The sequence below is a fragment of the Hippocampus bargibanti genome, linkage group LG05 (assembly GCF_051943395.1).
Source record: "Hippocampus bargibanti isolate YZ-2025 linkage group LG05, ASM5194339v1, whole genome shotgun sequence".
Taxonomy (NCBI): Eukaryota; Metazoa; Chordata; class Actinopteri; order Syngnathiformes; family Syngnathidae; genus Hippocampus; species Hippocampus bargibanti.
This window is the reverse complement of record NC_142738.1, coordinates 28,017,743-28,039,532: the sequence shown is the minus strand read 5'-3', so window position 1 is coordinate 28,039,532 and position 21,790 is coordinate 28,017,743. Positions and strand designations below refer to the sequence as shown.

The 21,790-nt window shown below is 45.1% G+C and overlaps 1 protein-coding gene across 1 annotated transcript in view; it reads left to right on the top strand.

Annotated features, from left to right (window-relative positions):
- The first annotated feature begins 739 nt into the window (after positions 1-739).
- The window catches only part of ppfibp2b (PPFIA binding protein 2b), a 149,644-nt gene continuing 128,593 nt past the window's right edge, over positions 740-21,790 (top strand). Inside the window, exons 1-3 of the mRNA XM_088997582.1 lie at positions 740-2,830; positions 12,414-12,507; positions 20,839-21,047. Coding sequence (XP_088853708.1) covers positions 2,798-2,830; positions 12,414-12,507; positions 20,839-21,047 — 336 coding nt within the window. The 5' untranslated portion in view covers positions 740-2,797. The remainder of the gene's footprint in view (positions 2,831-12,413; positions 12,508-20,838; positions 21,048-21,790) is intronic.

Here is a 21,790-nt window from a genome sequence, read left to right as displayed (position 1 = left end):
GAGGACTGTAATTAAAGAAATAAACTGTGCTGTAAAATAAAGTTTTATTTACCTTTTTGATGGTCGTTGATGGCTTATGGAAGGAGAGTCACCTTCCATAAGGACTGTTAGTAACTTAACCTCTGGTGCTGTTCGGTCGTGTGCTTCCGCCGAAGATGACTCCGCCAGCCGTGGTGGGTGTGTATTATGAAAATAGTGCTTATATAAAGGTTTAATTTTTTTAATTTGACGTTTGTAAGATAAAAAGTTTGTAAGTTGAGGTGTTTGTAAGTTGAGGTCTCACTGTACATCTATGAGATGGGAGAGGAAAAACAACGCTTCGTGAATGTTAAATACATTAATACCACATGATAGCAGCATTAAGTCGGATAAATACAAATGAGTGTCCCGGTCGGGCCTCCCTGTGTGGAGTTTGCATGTTCTCCACGGGCCTGCGTGTGTGCGACCCTAATGAGGAATAAGTGGTACGGAAAATGGATGGATGGACGTTATTTATTTATTTATTTATTTATTTATTTATTTATTTATTTATTTATTCGTTTGTCTGTTAGTTAGTTAGTTAGTTAGTTAGTTAGTTAGTTAGTTAGTTAGTTAGTTAGTTAATTTGACATTAACCTTAGAAAAGTGGTTTATTTTGGTGTGGAAGTATTTGCATTATATCCACAATATGAATGTAAGAAACAACTATACAGTCTGAAATACTTTGAATATCACAGCTACATAGGTCGAGCCAACTGGATGGAGTGAGCTTACCACTCCTGCTCGACACGGCAGCCTCCAGGTCACTGTTGAACGTGTCCACAGTTCGACGGCTATTTCCTCATCTCCAGATCGAGGCCAACGCTGAGGACTTGTTTGGCTATGGCCAAACTAAGATTGGTATGGTGGGCACTGCCACCTTCACAGTGCGCTATGGCTCGAGGACTCTCCCCCCCTTCACCTTCCAAATATCCCGTCATGGCGCCAACCTCTTGGGCTTGGACTTGTTTTGTGCACTCGGCTTTTCCATCTCTGACAATGCGGGTGCCACAATTCACCCCCAGGCCAACGGGGGTGGAGAAAGCTCCAACCAAGCAGACGGCCTGCCCTACTCTTCCTCAGCCAGCAGAGGGCCCAACGAGAAGCGCCGGACGAAGCAACGCACACTTACTGTGTCGGACTGGGTCCGCATTCGCCGGCCGTGCTGCTCTCACAAATTGGACTCATTCTGGACAGCACCAGTCCAGATTACCGCCCAAAGCGGACCGACCACCTTCTGTCTGGCTGACGGGTCGCGTTGGCATGCCAGCCGCCTAAGGAGAGTGGCGGCACCGACCCCCTCGAACGACTTCTCAAGCAAAGACTACTGAGGTCCTGTCACACATCAGAAAACACCGATGGGACGCCTCGAAGAGCGTCGTGAACCAGCCGTGCCCGTGGGGCCAGAGCCTCGGCCTGCTCGCGTTCGCCTTTGCCCTTTGGTAATTTGGACAATTATCACATATTTTGAATATTCAGACCCTAGCCAGTGCTTAGCCTATCGCGTGGCAGAATAACCCACACGGCTAAGCAGGGAAACCGGCAGTCTACCCGGTTTCCCTTGTTACAAAGTGTTTTTGGTTCCTTCAGGGAGGGGGGGTAAATGTAGCATATGTCACACTGCTACAGAATGTTGCGACAGGTCGTAAAGCAGCGGTGACGTCACGACCGCAGGTAGACTAAGATGGTGGCACAATAAACACGTTGACAAAGCAACTCTCCTCCTCTCATTCCTCCGGACACAACACTATGATGGACAGTTCCACCACTGCCTCCTGGGCCACCCTGAGAGGATCGGGTAGCTCCTTCAGTCAGAGATGTTACACCCGCTCTGCAAGAAAACAGCCCGCCGCTCATTCCGACCGACTGCAGTCACGCTTCTGAATAAACACTTGAAAACCTGGACTCGCCGCATCCACACATTATAAATAGCACAATCACCTTATGCAGCATGTATGCCGTTGTATATATGCTTATATCTAGATGTTATATTTTATACGGCATTCTGTACTGTGTGCGTATTTTTTCCTGAAACATTTTGTGCACGCAATACTCGTTTTTTTCTAACCCACCCCACCCCTCAATTTTTTTGAAAATGTCTCAATTATGGGACAAATAAAAGGTTTCTCATTCTATTCTGTGTCTGTGTCTGTGTTGTCATGTTATTTGTTATTGAGGTTTTTTTTGTTCTCTTGACTTCAAGACGGCGCTGCGAGAGTGGCTGCCTTTCCAGCAGCTCCTGTGTGTTGCTTTTCTACTTTTATTTCATTCATAACTTTGCTGCTGTGAAATGTAAATTTCTCCACTGCGAGACTAATAAAGGCAAATCCAATCCAATCCAATCCTATTTCTCAATTGTCAAAAGAGCACATATATTCTTCATACGTATGTATAGTACAAGCAAAAGTGTTATTGTTTCAAAATACATTGTGTCTAATTTTAAAAACAGTTTTAAAGGGGGTTGGTGGTAATTTTGCTTCGAACAATTGTGCGTTTACGGTATTTTAATTGTCTTCGTTTAAAAAGAAGTTGTGTACATACAGTTACTACGTTGTAATTAATTCCGAGGTGTTTTGAATGCACCGTGGCTGTCACATGGCAAGGTAGAGTCGCTGGACCTCGCGCTGCGGTTGAGCGACAATAAATAAGGCAGGCAAAGTTTTCTCTTTGACTGGCTCACCTTCCGTGCGACACCCTGTTGTGTCACTTTGGGGATGTTTGTGGTTTCGCGTGCTCGTTTCATCGGGAGGTGTCTTCAAAAGGACCCATTAAAACATTTATGGTTCGAGAACCGCCTCGACCAGACGCTACTGTAAGTAAAACAAAGCTACACCTTTGCAACCGTTGCCTTCTTTTTTCTGTTTAATGTAAGACAACGCGGTGGAGCTGACGTTGAATTTGACGAAAATTGTCTAGTGCAGGGGTGCACTTTTTCAGCATACGAACTACTTACAAAAACTACCAAGTCAAAATGATCTACCCACAACAAAAATGCAAAACATAATTATTTTCGAATGTTTTAAGGATTCTTTGTATGTACAATGTATGTTGATGTACCTTGCATAACTGAATAAGCTAATATTGCACAACACACATAATAACTACATATACATAACATAATAAATAACTATTAACATTTTTTTTGTAATTACCTTTGATGACTTGCACTGAATTGAATCAGCCAGGGATGCATAGTCCGGACAGTAGCTGCTGACAGTCAGCCTCAAGCACATTTCCAAATGTTTATCATTCATAGTGGAACGGTATTTGGACTTAATTATCTTCATGTAGGAAAAGGCTGACTCACATAAATAAGTGGAGCCGAATAATGCAGTCAAGGAGGTAGCACATTTCCTCATGTTGGGGCACTTTTCCTGTGTGAGTAAGTTACAGAACTGCCCATGAGCCCTGGACTTCAGCAGTGAGAACACTCACAATCTCCGATGTCTTTCCACATTTGGGTTAAATCCTCAGCCGTGGCTTCACAGCGCCGTGTAACTGTATGTCTTGACAGCTGCAGAGCTTTGATTGAAGATAATATCTCTGTACAAGGAGTCAGCTGCTTCAACGAATGCTTCTTTTACCATCTCTCCGTCTTGGAAGGACTTATTGTTTTTAACGATGGCGTGACTCACCCGGAACGTGCTTCGGTGGCGACTTTCGCTTTTGAAGTATGTTGAGTGAAAAATGACTGCTGTCCGGACAACTGGTATTTTAGTTCGCCACGTTCTCTTTCTCAGCTGTCTTTTCGGCGTGAAGTCAATGTCGTATTTTCCATGAACAGTCCGAAAATGGCGCTCCACATTTTCCCATTCCGTATGAAAGTAATATGTTTTGCCCCCTCACTTGCTCCCGCTTTCTCACTCATTTTGATCACCATATGTTTTAGCAAGGGCTTAAAATCTGAGGTAATTCGCTGACTAGCATGTAAATTTTGCTGCGTTAAGCGCCGTTGTTTACGCATGCACGGCGACCTAAAGGTAAAAATTCAGTTGTCATCTGAATGGTTGCCCTGTATGTCAGTCAAGTGACGGGACGTTTGATAGGCTGACAATTTTTTTTTTTTACTGTCACGCTGCGATCGACCAGTACTACCTCCGCGATCGACCAGTAGATCGCGATCGACGTAATGAGCACCCCTGGTCTAGTGCAACTGTATTGCGTAGTTATAAAACCAGTACTCTGTGAACGCATTAAAGCTTGGTCCGAAATGACAGAGCGGGACGCGAACCGGCGACCTCTGCACCGTGAAGCCGGCATGCTAACCGCTCGACTACTGGGCCGCCCATAATAATAATAATAATAATAATAATAATAATAATAATAATAATAATAATAATAATAATAATAATACTATAATAATAATAATAATAATTGTTTATTTATTTTTTTTTTTTTCCGGGTCGAGTGTACGCTGGCTGCCACTATTCGCCCACAAAACATTTTGGTTTCTTTTTAGTTTTTACGGTTCCTGTAACCACTGGAAATACTCGACAGCCACCAGATGAACTTATGGTTGAATTCCAGTCCGCCTTGGCTGTCGGATCGTCTCGTGATTCCGGTCGTTTTTCCGGATCACAGACAAGAACACGTACCATCTCCACCCACCTGTACCCGCTGTTGAGGGTTAACTTGGACTCTGCCTGTCTCTGGACGTTGCTGGTCGATATCATGTTGCTCCTCCATCGACCCGTTGGACGGCTGCAGTATTCGGCGGCGGAGCTGGTCAAGATCCGCTCCCAATGGACAAGCGTGCCGCCGGCGATTTTCCACTTCCCGGAAATCGCTCGTTGCCCTTCCCGGAGGTATATCCACCGCGGATCACCTCGAGACTTTCACCTCGACGACTCCAAGGATATCACCTCCCTGTGGTCATCTTTCCGCTGGCCACGCGGAGGTACCCTCCGGTCTCCCGATATTTTACCGCGAGAACTGGAAAGTCATTCATGTGGCAGTCTGGGAAACTCTCTCATTCGAATGCCTTGCATGTCAAATTTCTGGACCCTCTCCCATAGTCATAGCCACTGTATAACGTCCCCCGAAACCACATCGTGACTTTTTAAAATATTTCTCCGCTGTCCTCACACACCTCTCCGCTTTGCCACCAAATATAATTATTATGGGGAATTTCAGCATATGGGGCAATTTCAGCATACACATTGACAATTCCATCCATTCCCTCACCAAAGACCTCCCTGGTTCCTCCCTGGACAGTTTTGGCCTGCATCAATTCTCAGATTTTCCCACGCATATAAAAGGGTACACTCTGGACCTGATATGTTGCTCAGGTTTTCCCGCGCCAACTGCACAGCAAATGAACTTCCTGTAACGGACCATTTCTTTGTCTCATTTTACATTCCCATCACACTCTCTCTCTCCAAACCACCCCGCATCATCACTTTTCGGATATTAAACACATTGACACTGTCACCCTCACTGCAAAGACTGCCACCCTGAATCCGGACTACAACTCCCCCCCGATGAACTTGTTTCCCGGTACAACACGGACCTTACAAACATGCTCAATGCGCTTGCTCCAGTAAAGTCCCGGTCTGTCCAATTCGGTCCGCCCCATGGCTCACCGCCCATCTCCGCTCCACCAAGGCGAAAACTCTGCAACTGGAAAAACTCTACAGGAATACCGGCCTTACTACTCATAAGGACATGCACACAGCTCACCTCACCCATTACAAGGACTCTATCACACAAGCAAAATCACAATACTATTCTGGACTGATTGACTCGAACACTGGAAATGCACAGACTCTTTTTTCCCTGTACAACAAAATCATTGAACCACCTATCTCTCCCCCCCACACTTTCACTCCTCAGACACCTGAAACGCTTTGCTTTTGTTTTTCAATGATCCCTCCCCTCCCCCAACCTTCCTACTCCCTATCAATTGCTATCCTCTTTTGAACTCCCTCATCCCTCATTAATTTCTGACTTCATCACCAAGTCCAAAAATTCCACGTCAGCTGGACCCCCTCCCTACTATCCTCATCAAATCTTGTCTACCCTTTCTACCCCCTTTTATTTCAGCTATTATTAATTCCTCATTATCCACTGGAATTGTTCCTGTCCCACTCAAAACTGCAGCTGTAATGGCAATTCTGAAAAAAAACTTGGCTCAGATCCCAACGATTTCAATAACCTATGTCCAATTTCTCATCTTCCATTCATTGCTAAAATTCTCGAAAAAACTGTTCTCTCAGCTCCACTCTCACCTCACTCACAATAACCTCTACGGACAATTCCAGTCTGGTTTCCGTCCCCACCACAGCACTGAATTAGCCCTTTTCTCATAGCAGCAGATACCGGTTTCCTCCCTATTCTCATCCTTGATCTATCTGCAGCCTTTGACACTATTTCTCACCCCATCCTGCTCAACCAACTTTCCACTCTCAGTGACACACGCACCCCACTAAGCTGGTTTCACTCCGACCTCACTGGCCGCTCATAGTGTATCCAAATTAACTCATTCACTTCACGGTCCTCTCCTGTGTCTTCTGGTGTGCCCCAAGGGTCTGTTCTGGGGCCCTTTCTCTTTATTACATACCTTCTTCCCCTTGGGGATATCTTCCGCAATATTGGCATTCACTTTCACTGCTTCGCAGATGACACCCAACTCTACCTCTCCATTAAACCCGACACCTCTTTTCCACCTGCATCCTTTACATTTTGCCTCTCTGAAATTACATCCTGGTTTTCTTATAACTGTCAAACTAAACAGCGAAAAAACTGAACTCCTTGACGGTACTAAATCCAACCTTCACAAAGCAACAGTTTCTCTCTCACCATTGACAGTTCTACCGTGTCCCCCGCCCTTCAGGTCAAGAGCCTGGGTGTCATCCTCGATAGCACACTATCTTTTCACTCCCATATAAATAACACAACTCGGTCTGCATATTTCCACCTCCGTAATATCAATAGTCTCACCCCTCACACCACTGCTATCCTTATCCACAGTCTCGTCACCTCCCGTATCGATTATTGTAACTCACTCAACTCAATCAAAAATTTCTCCATAAACTCCAACTAGTCCAAAATTCCTCAGCCCGGATCATCACTAAAACCCCTCCTTTCACCACACCACACCTGTCCTCCAGCAGCTCCACTGGCTCCCTGTTAAACTTTGTATTGATTTCAAGATACTTCTGTTTACATTTAAAGCCATCCATAACCTTGCCCCCCCATATGTCTGACCTACTTCAAATCTCCGTTCCCTCTCGGGCCCCCAGATCCTCCACCCCCTCCTCTGTATGCCCTCTGCCCGTCTCACCACGATGGGGTGCAGAGCTTTCAGCCGCTCCGCTCCCAAACTCTGGAACTCACTTTCACCCAACATCCGTAACATTGACTGCCTTCCTACTTTCAAATCTCACCTCAAAACCCACCTGTTTAAACTTGCTTTCATGGTCTCGTTCAATCTGCTGTTTTATTATGTATTTTTTATTCATTATTTTATTGTTTTATGTATTGTTTTTATTGTAAAGTGTCCTTGGGTGTTCAGAAAGGCGCTTGTAAATTAAATGTGTTATTATTATTATTATTATTATTATTATTATTATTATTATTATTATTATTAAAACAATTTAATTATTATTATTATTTAATTATCAGTAAGGCTCAAATACAGTTTCAAAACTTGCATTTTCTGTCTTGATCTGGTTGGCGACCAACGGGGTGCGCTGTCGGCCCCGCCTGGACCTGCACAGGTGCTGGTCATCTCGATCAGATTGGCGACCAACGGGTAGCGACGTCAGCCCTGCCTGCAGCCTCACAGGTGCTGGTCGTTTTAATCACTGACACTTAAAAGGACACCCGGCACGACCATCCGGTGTCGATTCATTGTTTGTTGCATGCTTTGTCTGCAATTGCATGCATTGTATGCTGTGCATGTGTTTGTTTAACCTTGGCGGACTTTTACACTTGGATTTCTTTTGATACTTTCTTCTGTTCAGATCATTTTGATGTTTTACATTTTGTTCCTGCTGACCTTTAATTTAATACAATTTGTCAAACAACCTCCTGCTCCCTCCTGCCTGCTTTTTGGGGTCCGCACCCGCCATCACCACCTTGCAAACCATGACAGAATGAACCGACCAACCATCGGATCCCGCAGGTACAACGGACCCGTCTCATTTCCACCCTGTGCCTGGCAATGCTACGTCCACGTTAGCCCACGCCTCGTCGAGTTTGAATTGCGTCACTCGACGAGCCGTAACGTCCGCGTCAACGTCAGTCCGAGACCCCACTCACCGCTAGATCCCGGAGCGGCTCAGGATTGGTCTCGTTTCCCCGGTGCCGGGCAGTTCACACCCACGTCTGCGTCCGGCCGAGACCTGGTCCCATACGGCCGTACGGGGTGCCATTCTGCGCCTGGCAGTTCGACGTCCACGTTGAGCCATGCGCCGTCGCGTGAACGTGCGAGAGGGACCGCACTCACACCCACGACGATCCGTGCCGCGTCTACGTCCACCCCAGGCCGAGTCCCGTTCCCATCAGGCCGCAGCCCGTCGTATGCTGGAGAGGCAGCGGTTGCCGTCTCCACCATTGTTCCCTGGCGAGTGGACCTTTTGGAAGACTGTTGGGACTTCTGGAAGCAGCCCCTTGAAGGGGGGTACTGTCATGATCTGGTTGCCGACCAACGGGGAGCGCTGTCGGCCCCGCCTGCACCTGCACAGGTGCTGGTCGTCCTGATCAGATTGGCGACCAACGGGTAGCGACGTAAACCCTGCCTGCAGCCTCGCAGGTGCTGGTCGTTTTAATCACTGATACTTAAAAGGACACCTAGCACGACCATCCGGTGTCTGTTCATTGTTTGCTGCATGTTTGTTGCATGCTTTGTCTGCAATTGCATGTGTTTGTTTAACCTTGGCAGACTTTTACTTTTGGTCTTCTTTTGATACTTTGTATTTTTTCTGTTCAGATGATTTTGATGTTTTACATTTTGTTCCTGCTGACATTTATTTTAATACAATTTGTCAAACACCTCCTGCTCCCTCCTTCCTGCTTTTTGGGATCCGCACCCGCCATCACCACCTCGCAAAACGTGACATTTTCAAATTCTAATTGTACAGTTCAGATTCACCTATTCAATATGATTCAGATTAAAATATACAAACCCATCCATCATTTTATGGATTATGTAAATACAGAGACTGATTACTTTAAAATGGTTCACTGATTTTCTGCACCAACTGTACAACTGTTACATTTTATTCTATCACTAATAACTTTCGCTTTCCTTGATACTTTGCACATTGTCTCACAGTTGTTCCTGAGAGGTACCACTTACATGAATATCCTTCCATACTTATTTGTCATGTCTTTTTTTATGATGATACGGGTGCAACGTGTTCTACCGAACACAAATGTCTTGTGTGTCCTACATACTTGGCCAATAAAGATGATTTCAAACCTGGGTAATTCAAATTCAGAATAGACTATTCAATTCTAAATTATTCACCTTTAATGTTTAAATAAAGAAAATGCAGTTTCAGCGCAAGTGCTGTTATATGTGAGGTTCACAAATTCTGACAATGAGCATATTTTTATAACGATCGCCTTTGAGTTGTTGTTGTTGTTGTTTTTTTTTTATGTGGGTCAAATATGTCTGATAAAAGAAGTGGCTTAGTTGAAGGACAACCGACGTCTCCGGACAAGTTTTTGTGAAATTTTTGTAAAATGGCTTCAAATGACTTCTACGGAGCGTATTTTACAAAGATTCCACCGCATATAGCTATATTTTACGTTTTAAGACGCGTGCTGAATATTCCGGAAGTTGTTTTTGAGTTGGTGAATCCGTACGTGACGTCACTGAAGGAACGCCCCTGTCCGAAAAAAGGACACATTGTAGCTGTCCTTCCATCACGTCAATGCTTGTTTGGTCTGAAAACCTTGTGTTGCGCCAGAAGAGGGCATCCAAGCTCCATATAAGGAATTTATTCGCCTGTGGAAACGCAATACACTGTCATGTCTACAAGAGGGCACCATTTTCTGCCTCTTTTCTGGGACACTACATTGCAGTCCAGATGCTTCAAAATGACACGGAATAAATTCTTTAATCGATTGCAAAAGTGTATGCTTTCCTATTCAGAACTATTTGAAGTAGTTTTTGAAAACGCCCAATTCTCAGCTCAATTATTTTGCAGATTTTGGACACTTCAAGTCATTTTTATTGGTGTTTTGCATTTGAATAAAAATATCATACTGCTTGTTTTACGTATTTTAGATGCTATAAAACGTTTTTCTGATGTCAGTTAAGAAACAAAAAAGTGACGTTGGTTGTCCTTTAAGGTTGAATTACGGCTGACATCAGGAGCCAATTCTGGCCCAGCATCAGGCCGGAGTAGGGCCAGATATGGTGATTGAATGTGGCTCTGATAGGGGCCTTATGCGGTGCATCGTAGACCTACAGGACAAAACCGTCGTTCATTGCGGTATGTGGGCTGAATGCGCTGCCGTTTGTGGGCCGGAGCTGGGCCAGACCAAGTTTGCTGACTCTGAGCACATTTTTAGTTCGCTGACGAAGCTCCTTGGATTAGGAGTGAAACGTCTGACACCTTCAAAGAAGTACAAATGACGGCTGAAGGAACCTTTTCCTCGACTAAACACTTACTGAAAGCAAAACAACTGCTACATCATCTGATTCTTCCCCAAACCATGTCAAAGTCTAAGAGACATGAACAATGCCATAAAGGAGGCAATTGAATCTAAAATCTAAAATCAGCAGTCCTCACCATGGAAAGCTAGACTTGGGTTGCACCATTGGAGATCACTTGAGCACTGCCGTTTGACAACTTTGGAGTAACAGCTTCAAAACCTGAAATGCAAGTTTTTCATTGTGAACCATAATGAACAGCTATATTCGGGTCAGGTTGGTTTGTTGAAGAGGATGTTCATCTTTTTCCCATGCAGTCAAGTTAAATGGGAAAGGTGGGCTCTCAAACACGTCATGCTATTCATTATTAGAAGAGAAAATGTTATTTGAGAAACTGAGCAACCTTGTTGGGCTAATTTTAGCAGCTCAATCTGGCAAAGTATGAAGCAAATACATAAATAAATCAATCCTGCGCCTGCCCTAAAACATAAAACAATAATTACACCGTAATTGTGAACATGTTAATTTGTTTATTTTGTTTTCTGTTGTTGTTGTTTTGACTTCAAGATGGTGCCGGAAGAGTGGCTGCATTTACAGCTAGACTATGTTTTTATACTTTTTCCTTTTCTTTTTCTATTCTTTTTATAGCTTGGTTGCTGTGAATTAGGAATTTCTCCAATGTCGGACAAATTAAGGTTTTATCATCATCATCATCATCATCATCGTCATTAATGTTCAGTGTACACTTTTATACTATAAAATGAAGTCTGTTAAGTATGTTTGCGTGAAATGTATTTACCGTATCTTAAATCAACTTTAAATGCAAGCCCTCAATGTGATTTGGCATAAACGAGCATCAAGTGGTGACCGAGCAATCGCAATAACTATTTCAAAATATGTATATATCATTATTTTTTCCCCTGCCTGTTCTTAGTAAGACCTGATACTCCTTAAGAACTACATTCTCTTGTCGTTGTATAGCATGTTTGTCCTGTTTGGCTACATGTCAAACAATTACAGAGATGTCAGTGATTTGCAAAACGTGAACCAACCGAAATTTCAGTTTCATCAGTACCTTCGCAAAAGGGGATTTGTAAGCTTCAGGAAAATTATTTTGCATGTGACAACGTGTGATGGCTTGCAACTGTTAAATATTACCACAAAATAGACAAATCTACACAGAAGGGGGGTTATGTGTGCAAGCCATTCCTCCTCATTTGACAAGGCCTATTTGGATTAGTGTCACCAGCGAGAGGCCAAACCTAAGCTGCAGGCCCAAAATACAAATGTGGGTGATTGTGCCTTGTTCAGCCAACAGGAGACATCATATTCTTCATTGATTAACATCAACAAGACATCACCTCTGACATTTAAGATTTCTACATTCTCTTATCTTTGGGTTCAAGTGAAAGTCCTACAGTATTTATGGCTCCCCGAGATATCAATATGTATGAATAGATTTGCTCTCTCAAGCTATTTTTGAAGACACCAAATTGGTTTTTGATACATGAGAAGAGCAGGAAAAAAAATGCTGATTTCCAGTCGCCTGACCTCAAACACTTGCACTCAGTATAGAAATCGATGAATGAATGGATGATGGCAAAGTGGATAGAGGAAGTGTGGTCATTCTTGTGATTATTTTTTTTCAGTTTCAAGATTTTCCTTTCTTGTATAATAATATTTATCATATATGTGTACTGTATAATAAACAGCCTCCTCATCATTGTGTACCAACATTTTGTCGAAAGCATTTTTTTCACAAATAATGTCACTACTATTTTCTCCTCAGATACATTTCTTGATGCTAACCACCATTACCATGGAAACTGAGGCGAGTCTCATGCTCGAGGCAGCTCTGGAGCAAATGGATGACATAATTGCAGGTATGGAACTACTGAGTGATACTTTTATTTATGATTTGTGAAAATGTTGTCATGTCCTGTTCCAGTTTGTAAATGACTTATGGGGGATTAAAAAGCTTGATTCTCAAGACAGTCTATCATTTAAGTTATTGTAATGGTGTAGAACAGCGGTCGGGAACCTATGGCTCGCGAGCAATCTACGGTAGTTTTGATCATTGTACATGGCTCGCCGATAAAACTAAATACATATTCTCGCTTTTTCGCTGTTCATTTCCTGTTGGGGCTGGAGTTGGCGGAAAGCGCAATTTTGATTGGATGATACTGACCCAGGTTGGCGGAAAGCGTAATTTTGATTGGATAATACTGGCCGCCATGTTGAAAAAGGTAAAACGCCCCTTTAAATAAGTTGACAAGTAAAAAAATGGCCTCTACATAGGCTTTGCCTATGTAGAGAGAAAAGTTTCTGATTCTAATTTGCAATGAAACAATAGAATCGATGAAACAGTCGAATATCAGTGGCATTTTAACAAGCCCCATGCTAACGTTAGCATCAACATACATCTGTAAAAGACAGCAGAAAGCTAGCGCGCCAACTACTGAGCAGTATGCAGGCGAGCGAGCAATAACTTCGTGTATTGACCCAGCTTTCATTCCGATCGTTTGGCTGGATTTTTACTAATCATGAGGAACGGAAAACCATTCATGTTAACGCTGAGTACTATCACAAAGTTATTTTGAATAATACATTCTGACATTTTGTTGAAAAGTGGCCGTGCGCGTTTGCGAGTGCGTGTATCCGTGTGCGTGTGTGTGTGGCTCTCACTGAAAAACATTTCTCAATATTTTACTTTTTATGGGTCTCTTAGTTAAAAAGTTTCCCGACCCCTGGTGTAGAATTTAAAGGACAACCGACATCACTTTTTTTGTTTCCTAAATGACGGAAATCAGAAAAACGTTTTATAGCATCTAAAATACCCAAAACATGATATTTTTAGTCAAATGCATAAAAATGACTTAAAGTGTCCAAAAACTACTTCAAATTGAACCCGGAAGTAGCCAGTTCAGAAGGTCCCGCCCCCTTGTCCGTGGTGTAACACCAAGACATCTTGCCTTGCTCGAGAATCAAAACAATGGCTTCAGATTCGGAAAATATGCTTGTTGTTACTCATCCAGTTATGAATATGATTCAAATAGTTCTGAAGAGGAAAGCATACATGTTTGCAATCGATTAAAGAATTTATTCCGGTCATTTTGATGCATCTGTAGAGAATGTAGTGACAAACTCTATAGGACTCACAGTACCCAAAAAAAGGCAGAAGGCGGTGACAAAGCTCCGTGGAAATTGTCTCCTGGGACGGTTTGTAAGCGAACATCAAATACACTGTAGAAGTCTTGGCGCAACACACAATGATTCACCATCGCGTTATTTATGTGTTTTCCTTCTAATTTCGCCATCAACACGGATCAACACAAAGTTTTCACACCGAACAAAGTACCGCAAAATGCATTGAGGTGATGCAAGGTATGTCCTTTCCTTCAGTGACGTATGGTGAGGACTCGTCACCAATTCAAAAACAAGACTTCCGGAATATTCAGCACGAGTCTTAAAACGTATAATATATCTTTGTAAAATACGCTCAGTAGAAGTCATTTGAAGGGATTTTACAAATTATGCATACAACTTGTCCGGAGACGTCAGTTGTCCTTTAAAGTATATGTACAGTAACGTCTCGTTATATCGATATTCTCGGGAGTTAGAAAAAATGTCGATATAACCGTACTGTCGATATATCCGTCCTGCGCTAAACTGCATTAACAAAAGCCGCCAAAAGAGGGCATCCAAGCGCCATATAAGAAACGGAGCTGGCCATATGAGCTCGCAATTTTGTGCCTCTTTTTTTTTGGGGTGAGAGATGTTCTCCCAATTTTGCCTCAAAATGGCACATATAATTCTTTAATCGATTGCAAACATGTATGCTTTCCTCTTCAGAACTACAGTGTATTTGAATCATATTCATTACTGGATGTGTAACAAGAAAGCATATTATCCGAATACACAGTATGGAATGTACAGTAATTTTCAAAATCATCACGCTTCAGCAGACAAAACAAGAAACATTGTTGCAAAAAACGATTGCATTCATATACAGTACAGTGGGCATGTACATAACACAACAGGGAAACTGCAACGCTTAGATCTTACTGTATTATGTATGCAATTTAAAAAAGTCATCAATCTTCTGCTTCCAATTTTTACCTTTTAACACAAACACTTCAATCTCGTCTGCTACACACGAGCTGGCGTCTGAAAATGAAAATTGTGTCTGCTACACGGGAGCTGGTCACGTAACAAACTCACGTGACCAAGTCGACCAATGGCGCGACTGATGGCGCGACCGATACAGCGACCGATACAGTTTTCGATAATGGTGGTACTGTATGGTAACCCCTAAGCAAATATCGATTCATCTTAAATATCTTGTATCGATATAAACATAGCGAAATGGCCGGCGGGAGATGAAAAAGAGCACCGTAGTAACCGGATTATCATAAAAACCTCGCATCGTACTAAACGGAACTAATTATACATAAAAAGACTAGAAATGTGCACGGGAAATGAAAATATTGTTGTAATAAGCAGTATTATCAATATAAACGATATCGATATAACGAGACTTTACTGTAGTTGCACAGCTGTAAAATATGTTGTGTAGCTTTGGCCACCAAGATCAAACTTATTCTTCATCTACTCACAAGCAAGCATCCTATGATTGAGAAAAAAAAAGTTGCTTTTTTTGCTTTGCTTTTTTGCTCTGCATTTTTTTTCTGGAAAAAACATTTAAAAATGCAGAATGACTCAGTGGTTTTATAATAATAATAATAATAATAATAATAATAATAATACATTTTATTTCAAGCACCTTTCAAAGCTCTCAAGGACACTTTACAGTCACAGACAAGCAAAGATACAATAATAAATAAATAAAATACAATTATAAATAGAATACATTAATTAAAATACAATTATAAATAGAAACAAGAGATAGAGCTACACAGAAAATGTAATTTTAAATAGGTGGTTTTTGAGATGGGATTTGAAGGTGGGGAGAGAATCGATGTTACGAATGTTGGGAGGAAGGGAGTTCCAGAGTTTGGGGGCAGAGCAGCTGAAAGCTCTGTCCCCCATCGTGCTGAGAAGGGCATGAGACGGGCAGGAGGGGGCACACAGAGGTGGAGGAGGAAGAGGATCTAAGGGAACGAGAGGGAATAGAAATTTGAAGAAGGTCAGATAGGTATGGGGGGGCAAGGTTATGGATAGCTTTAAATGTATAAAGAAGAATTTTAAATTTGATTGCCAGTGGAGCTCTTGGAGGATGGGGGTGCACACGCACCGTAGAGCCGCTTCCAGATCCTGGTTCTTGCGTTCCATCTGGCCATTGGACTGAGGGTGGGAGCCAGACGACAAGCTCGCTAACGCCCCTATGGACCTGCGGAAACGTTTCCATACCTTGGACACGAACTGCGGTCCCTGGTCCGACGCGATGTTCACCGGAATCCCGTGGAGACGGACGACGTGGTTAACCAGGAGTTTGGCCGTCTCAATGGCGGACGACAACCTGGTTAACGGGATGAAGTGGGCCGACTTGGAGAAGCGGTCTACCACAGTGAGGACGACCGTCTTGCCACGGGAAGGGGGAAGGTCCGTGACGAAATCCAGGGAGATGTGGGACCAAGGTCGGGAGGGGACTGGCAGTGGCTGGAGAAGTCCCTGGGGCTGGTGGGAGACATTCCCACAGGCTCAGGCCGGGCATGCCTTCACGTAGTCGGCGACGTCCTTCCTGAGCTCCGGCCACCAGAACCGCTGGGCTATAAGGTGGATCGTCCTGTTGACTCCAGGGTGACAGGCGACCCTGGAGGCATGTCCCCAGTGCAGCACCTCAGCGTGCAATGCGGGGGGCTGGGGGGGGGGGCAAATAGTCGATCCACCGGACTGCCCTTAGGTGCATGGTTACCCCTTGGGCCTCCTGAACCTTCTTCTCCTCCTCCCACCTCAGGGCGCCCAGGATGTGTTGCGCCGGCAGGATACTGGTAGCGACCTCCTCCTTCACTGCCGGCTCATGGATGCGTGATAGGGCGTCCAGTTTGGTGTTTTGAGTACCAGGGCAGTAGGTGAGGGTGAAGTTGAAGCGGGTCAGGAACAGTGCCCACCGAGCCTGGCGTGAATTCAGTCGCTTGGCGGACCGAATGGCCGCCAGGTTCTTGTGGTCGCTGAACACAGTGAAGGGATGTTTCACCCCTTCGAGCCAGTGTCTCCACTTGCAGGGCCAGGATGACTGCCAGCAGTTCCCGGTTTCCCACGTCGTAATTGGCCTCCACTGGGCTGAGACGACGGGAGAAGAAGGCACACGGGTGGAGTTTCTGGTAAACTGGGGAGTGATCTGATAATACCGCCCCCACCCCGGACTCCTATGCGTCCACCACAACTGTGAAGGCGTGGTCCGGGTCGGGATCGTGTAATACTGGGGGGTTAGTGAAGGCGCGTCAGAGGCGGTTAAACACACCTTAAGCTTCGGTTGTCCACCTAAATGGAACCTTGGAAGTGACACTGGTTAGAGGTAGTGCCTTCTGACTAATCGCGTATAAAGCAGCGGTAGAAGTTGGCAAATCCCAAAAATCGCTGGAGTTGTTTGCGTGTCTTGGGGTTGGCCACCGCTTTGGTCTTGGCGGGATTGGCCCAAAGTTGCCCCTGCTCCACAATGAACCCTCGAAAAGACAGAGAACAGACGTGGAACCCTGCACATAGAGCACATAGAGCCGGTTTTGCAGGAGCCACGTCAGGACCCGTCGGACATGCTGCCGATGTTCTTCTGTGGATTTGGAAAAAAATCAATTTGTCGTCCAAATAGACAAAGACAAACACATTGACGAAGTCCCTGAGCACATCATTGATAACTTTGAAGTACGGCGGGAGCGTTGGTAAATCCGAACGGCATCACCATGTATTCAAAATGCCCCAAGGGCGTTTTGAATGCAGTCTTCCATTCATCCCCCTCTCTGATGCGAACAAGATGGTAGGCGCTACGCAAGTCCAGCTTGGTGAAAATAGTGGCGGATTGGAGGGGTGCGAAGTGATGTCGTTCAGACCCCGGTAATCAACACACGGGCGCAGGGTCTTGTCCTTCTTTTTGATGAAAAAGAACCCCGCGCCGAGCGGAGAATGCGAGGGTTGGATAAGTCCCGCTGTGAGGGAGGTGTCAATGTATGTGCGCAGGGCCTCTTGTTCTGGGTGAAAGACACAAGATAGTCGGGAGTCCGATAGTGGAGCCCCGGGTTGTAGGTCTATACCACAGTCATAGTCACAGGTAGGGTGGCATGGGATTGCGCGCGGTCTTTGGTGAACGCCTCCCGCAGATCGTGGTAACATCGCGGCACGCCCTCGAGACAAATCTCCTCAGGCAAGCTGCCACTGGGGAGGTTGTGCCCTGCTGTGGCCGACCAAAGACAGTTTGCGTAACAGTGGGGGCTCCAACCCTGTTGGTGGGACCCTCCCAAGAGATGGAAAGGTCATGGGTGCTGAGCCAGGGTAGGCCTAGAACTAGCGGTACGTTGCGGGAGGGCATGAGAAGACAACGGCGATGCTCGACATGGTTGCCCGACAGCCGGAGTTTAAGAGGTGCGGTGACTCTGGTAACCCTGGCTAATAAACGGCCGTCCAAGTCAAGAATCTCCTTGGGGATCGTTAGCTTCTCAATGCCGCAGCCCAACAAAGACGCCAGTTGGGGGTCGATAAAGTACCCGTCTGCCTCCGAATCCACTAACGCCCGTATCGTGAAGGGACTGGACAGACCAAACAACTCGCCGTCCAACTCCAGCCGCGTAACGGGCGCCTTCCTCGATGACTCCGACGGGGACCGCGGCTGCCATTTGGAAGGGGACTTACAGACGGCGGGGGTCTTCGGCGGGGGGCCTTGAGTGCGCCGTCCTCCGGGGTTGGCGCGATCGCTCCCGTTTCCCATCTGCATCGGCTCATGGCTCCCCTCCTGGCGCCGAGCCTGCTCGCTGACGCTGGGTGCCGTCGTCCGCAGCTGGGTCCCCGGTTCGCCTGTCCGCTGGCCGCCTTGCTCCCGCTTCCTCTCCCGGAGACAATTCACCAGGCATATGACGACATCGATCATCTCACTTAGGGTTGCGCCAGCATCGCGGGTTGCCAACTCGTCCTTGAGTGCGGCGCCAAGTCCGTGGCGAAACACTTCTCTCAGCGACCGATCGTTGTAGCCGCTCCGGGCGGCCAGGATGCGGAAGGCGATGGAATATTCGGCGGCCGAACGCATTCCTTGCGTGCAGTCCAGGAGTAGTCCCTCTGCCTTGCACTCTGTTACCGGGTGGTGGAACACCTGGCGTAGCTCGGCCACGAAGTCCGGGTACGACGCACAGAGTTCGGGTTGGGACTCCCGGTCCGCCAACACCCAGGACGCCGCCTGGTCCATGAGTAGGTTGGTGATGAATGCAACCTTGGCCTCATTGCTAGAGTATGCGGAGGGTTGTTGCTCGAACACCAACGAGCACTGCATCAGTATTTGAGCACAGTGCCCGGGCTCACCTCCGTAGCGTGAGGGGAGCTCGCGACTGCTTATGGGGGGGGAGGAGAGGGGCCGTCAAGGTTGCGAGGTGTGTCTCAACCCCCTTGAGGCGTTGAGCCAGCAAGGACATTGTACCGCGGATCTCCGCGATAGCTTGTGATGGGCTATGACGGACATGAACTTGTGTCCATCGGCGGGATCCATCATCGCCGGTGTATTCTGTCACGTCCACAACAGATCTCGTAGGACAAAAAGGGCGCTGCATCCAAAATACACGATGTAAACAATAATGGGTTCAAAAGAGGCTTTACTTGAGACACACTGGGGGAAAAAGGAAATTACAGGACAAAATAGCGAGGCAGCAACTACCGAGCGGGACCAACCTGGCATACCGTGGGGGCGAAAAGTCACATGGGGGAAAATACACCGGCGAATACCGAGGCTAACCGGGTGACTTTTATAGTCAGAAGGCACATTAGTGAGATTGGGATCAGGCGTGCGAGCTTGGAGGAGCAGGGAGGGGAGGGGCGCGCACCTGACGCCAATCAGGATGCGACAGGTACCAACGAGGAGAATTTTAGTTTTCCGCTCTTAATGGCTATAACTTGATTGGTTGCCCGCACTGACGTCACCCAATGACAGAACCATATCCCATGATTTACAGCCATGTGGATTGGCTATGCATTGCCACAGGCTCGCCCAGCACCCCGTCCGTCTTATGATGTGGGCAACTTTCAAAACGTCCCAGCCCAGGTGGCCGAGAACTTCTTCAAGAAAAAAAAGCAATTTTTTTTTTCAAATCAAACGTTTGTTTTATACAAAACGCAAAAGCTACAAGCAAACCGCTACAAGTCACCTGGACTCCTCCTTCTAAGCGGATTTCTAAAACTCTCAAGTACACTTTTCAGTCAGAGTGTAGTCCGAAGCAGGCTTCTGATTGGCTGCCGGTGGCGAGTATGCATATTGCCAAATGAAAATTCGTTTGGCAATTTGCATACTCGGCACCGGCAGCCAATCAGAAGCCTGCTTCGGACTACACCCTGACTGAAAAGTGTTCCAGGAAGTTGGATATTGCCAAATGAAAATTCGTTTGGCAATTTGCATACTCGGCACCGGCAGCCAATCAGAAGCCTGCTTCGGACTACACCCTGACTGAAAAGTGTACTTGAGAGTTTTGAAAGCCACTTAGAAAGAGGAGTCCACGTAGCTTTTAGCAGACAACGAGACGCAAACATTGTATTTTGCACCATGATGACAAACGACAACTGGTGCAAAATCTTCACCAAGGGATAGTTACAAGAAATTAAGCAATGGAGCATTTGTAGGACCTTCCTTAATTTAAAAAATCCTTTATACTTTGCAACAAAGTTTTTTTTTTTTTTGCAATTAGTCGTTTCAAGTTGTGAAAAATGGGGCAGGCAAGTTGTCTGCCGGGTGTCCACTAACTTTTTGTCATGAGTTTCAGACACAATGATGTGGGTTACTCTTTGATCAGTCTTTTTTGTAATTGACAGCATTTAAAATATATATAATTTGTTGTTTTATTCTGTAGAGCATGATTTTGATTTTTCACACTCGCATTAAAAATTATTTCAGAAATTTATGCAAGCTTGTTCAGGTATAAGTGCTTTACAAACATCTTCTGAGTGCTTTGCTCTGATTAAATTGTAATATAAACATCACTTACCGGTCAAACTCTTTGTTTCAGTTGTACCCCAATAATGAAAGATAATTTTCCTCTCCTCTTGTTCTCTCCGACATACATCTTCAGGTTCGAAAGCAGCAGCGCTGGAACTCACAAATGGCGTGTCTGACCTTGATTCAGTTGTCACCTCCGGCCCGTTACACGTTATCCAGTTGGCTGTAGACCTCAAACTTGCATTGGAGCTCCAGCCTAACCAGGAAGACAGAGAGCGCCTCAGAGCGCAGTTGCCCACTGAAACAGCGGAGACACTCAAAGATTGGCTTCAGAGTGGAAATGTGAGTAAATGTTGTGTCCTTGAACGGCTCATCTTTTTCAACTAACATTATCCCTTACATCAGGCATGGGATTGGGCCACAGCCTTTCCTCTAAAAACAATCGGATCGTCACATTTTTGGATGGTGGTTGTAGACCCCAAAAAAGCAGAGAGGTAGGAGGAGCAGGGTATACAGTGATACCTCGGTTCTCGACCATAATCCGTTCCAGAACCCTGTTCGAAAAGCGATTTGTTCGAACACCAAAATCATTTTTCCCATTACAAATAATGTAAATCGGTTTAATCCGTTCCAACACCCTGAATGTTTACCTTTTTAGTACAGTATTTTATACATTATTTTATGCATGAAATTGCACATTAAAATGCCGACTAACACATACAAAGCAATGTATATCTCAGAAAATGTTAAGCAAAATGGCAAAGACACAAATAACATAAAAATAAATGTATCTACCCCGGTCAAGGATGACACGTCTTACAGATGTCACATTTATTGTGAAACACTTGGAACACCGTGAAAACTACAAAGCACATCGAAACGACAACATTACAATAAGTTCAACAAAACATTCAGTCAATAAGGAAATTAATAACGTACCGGGTGCACCTTATTAGCCAAAATTAGATAAATGTTGACATAGACTTTCGACTGTCGTTCTCTATCTAGCAGTTGCTCTGCTTCTGTCTCTCTCTACCAGCAGTCTCGTGTCTGTCTCCACCTTGCTCTCGTTTATCAAAACACAT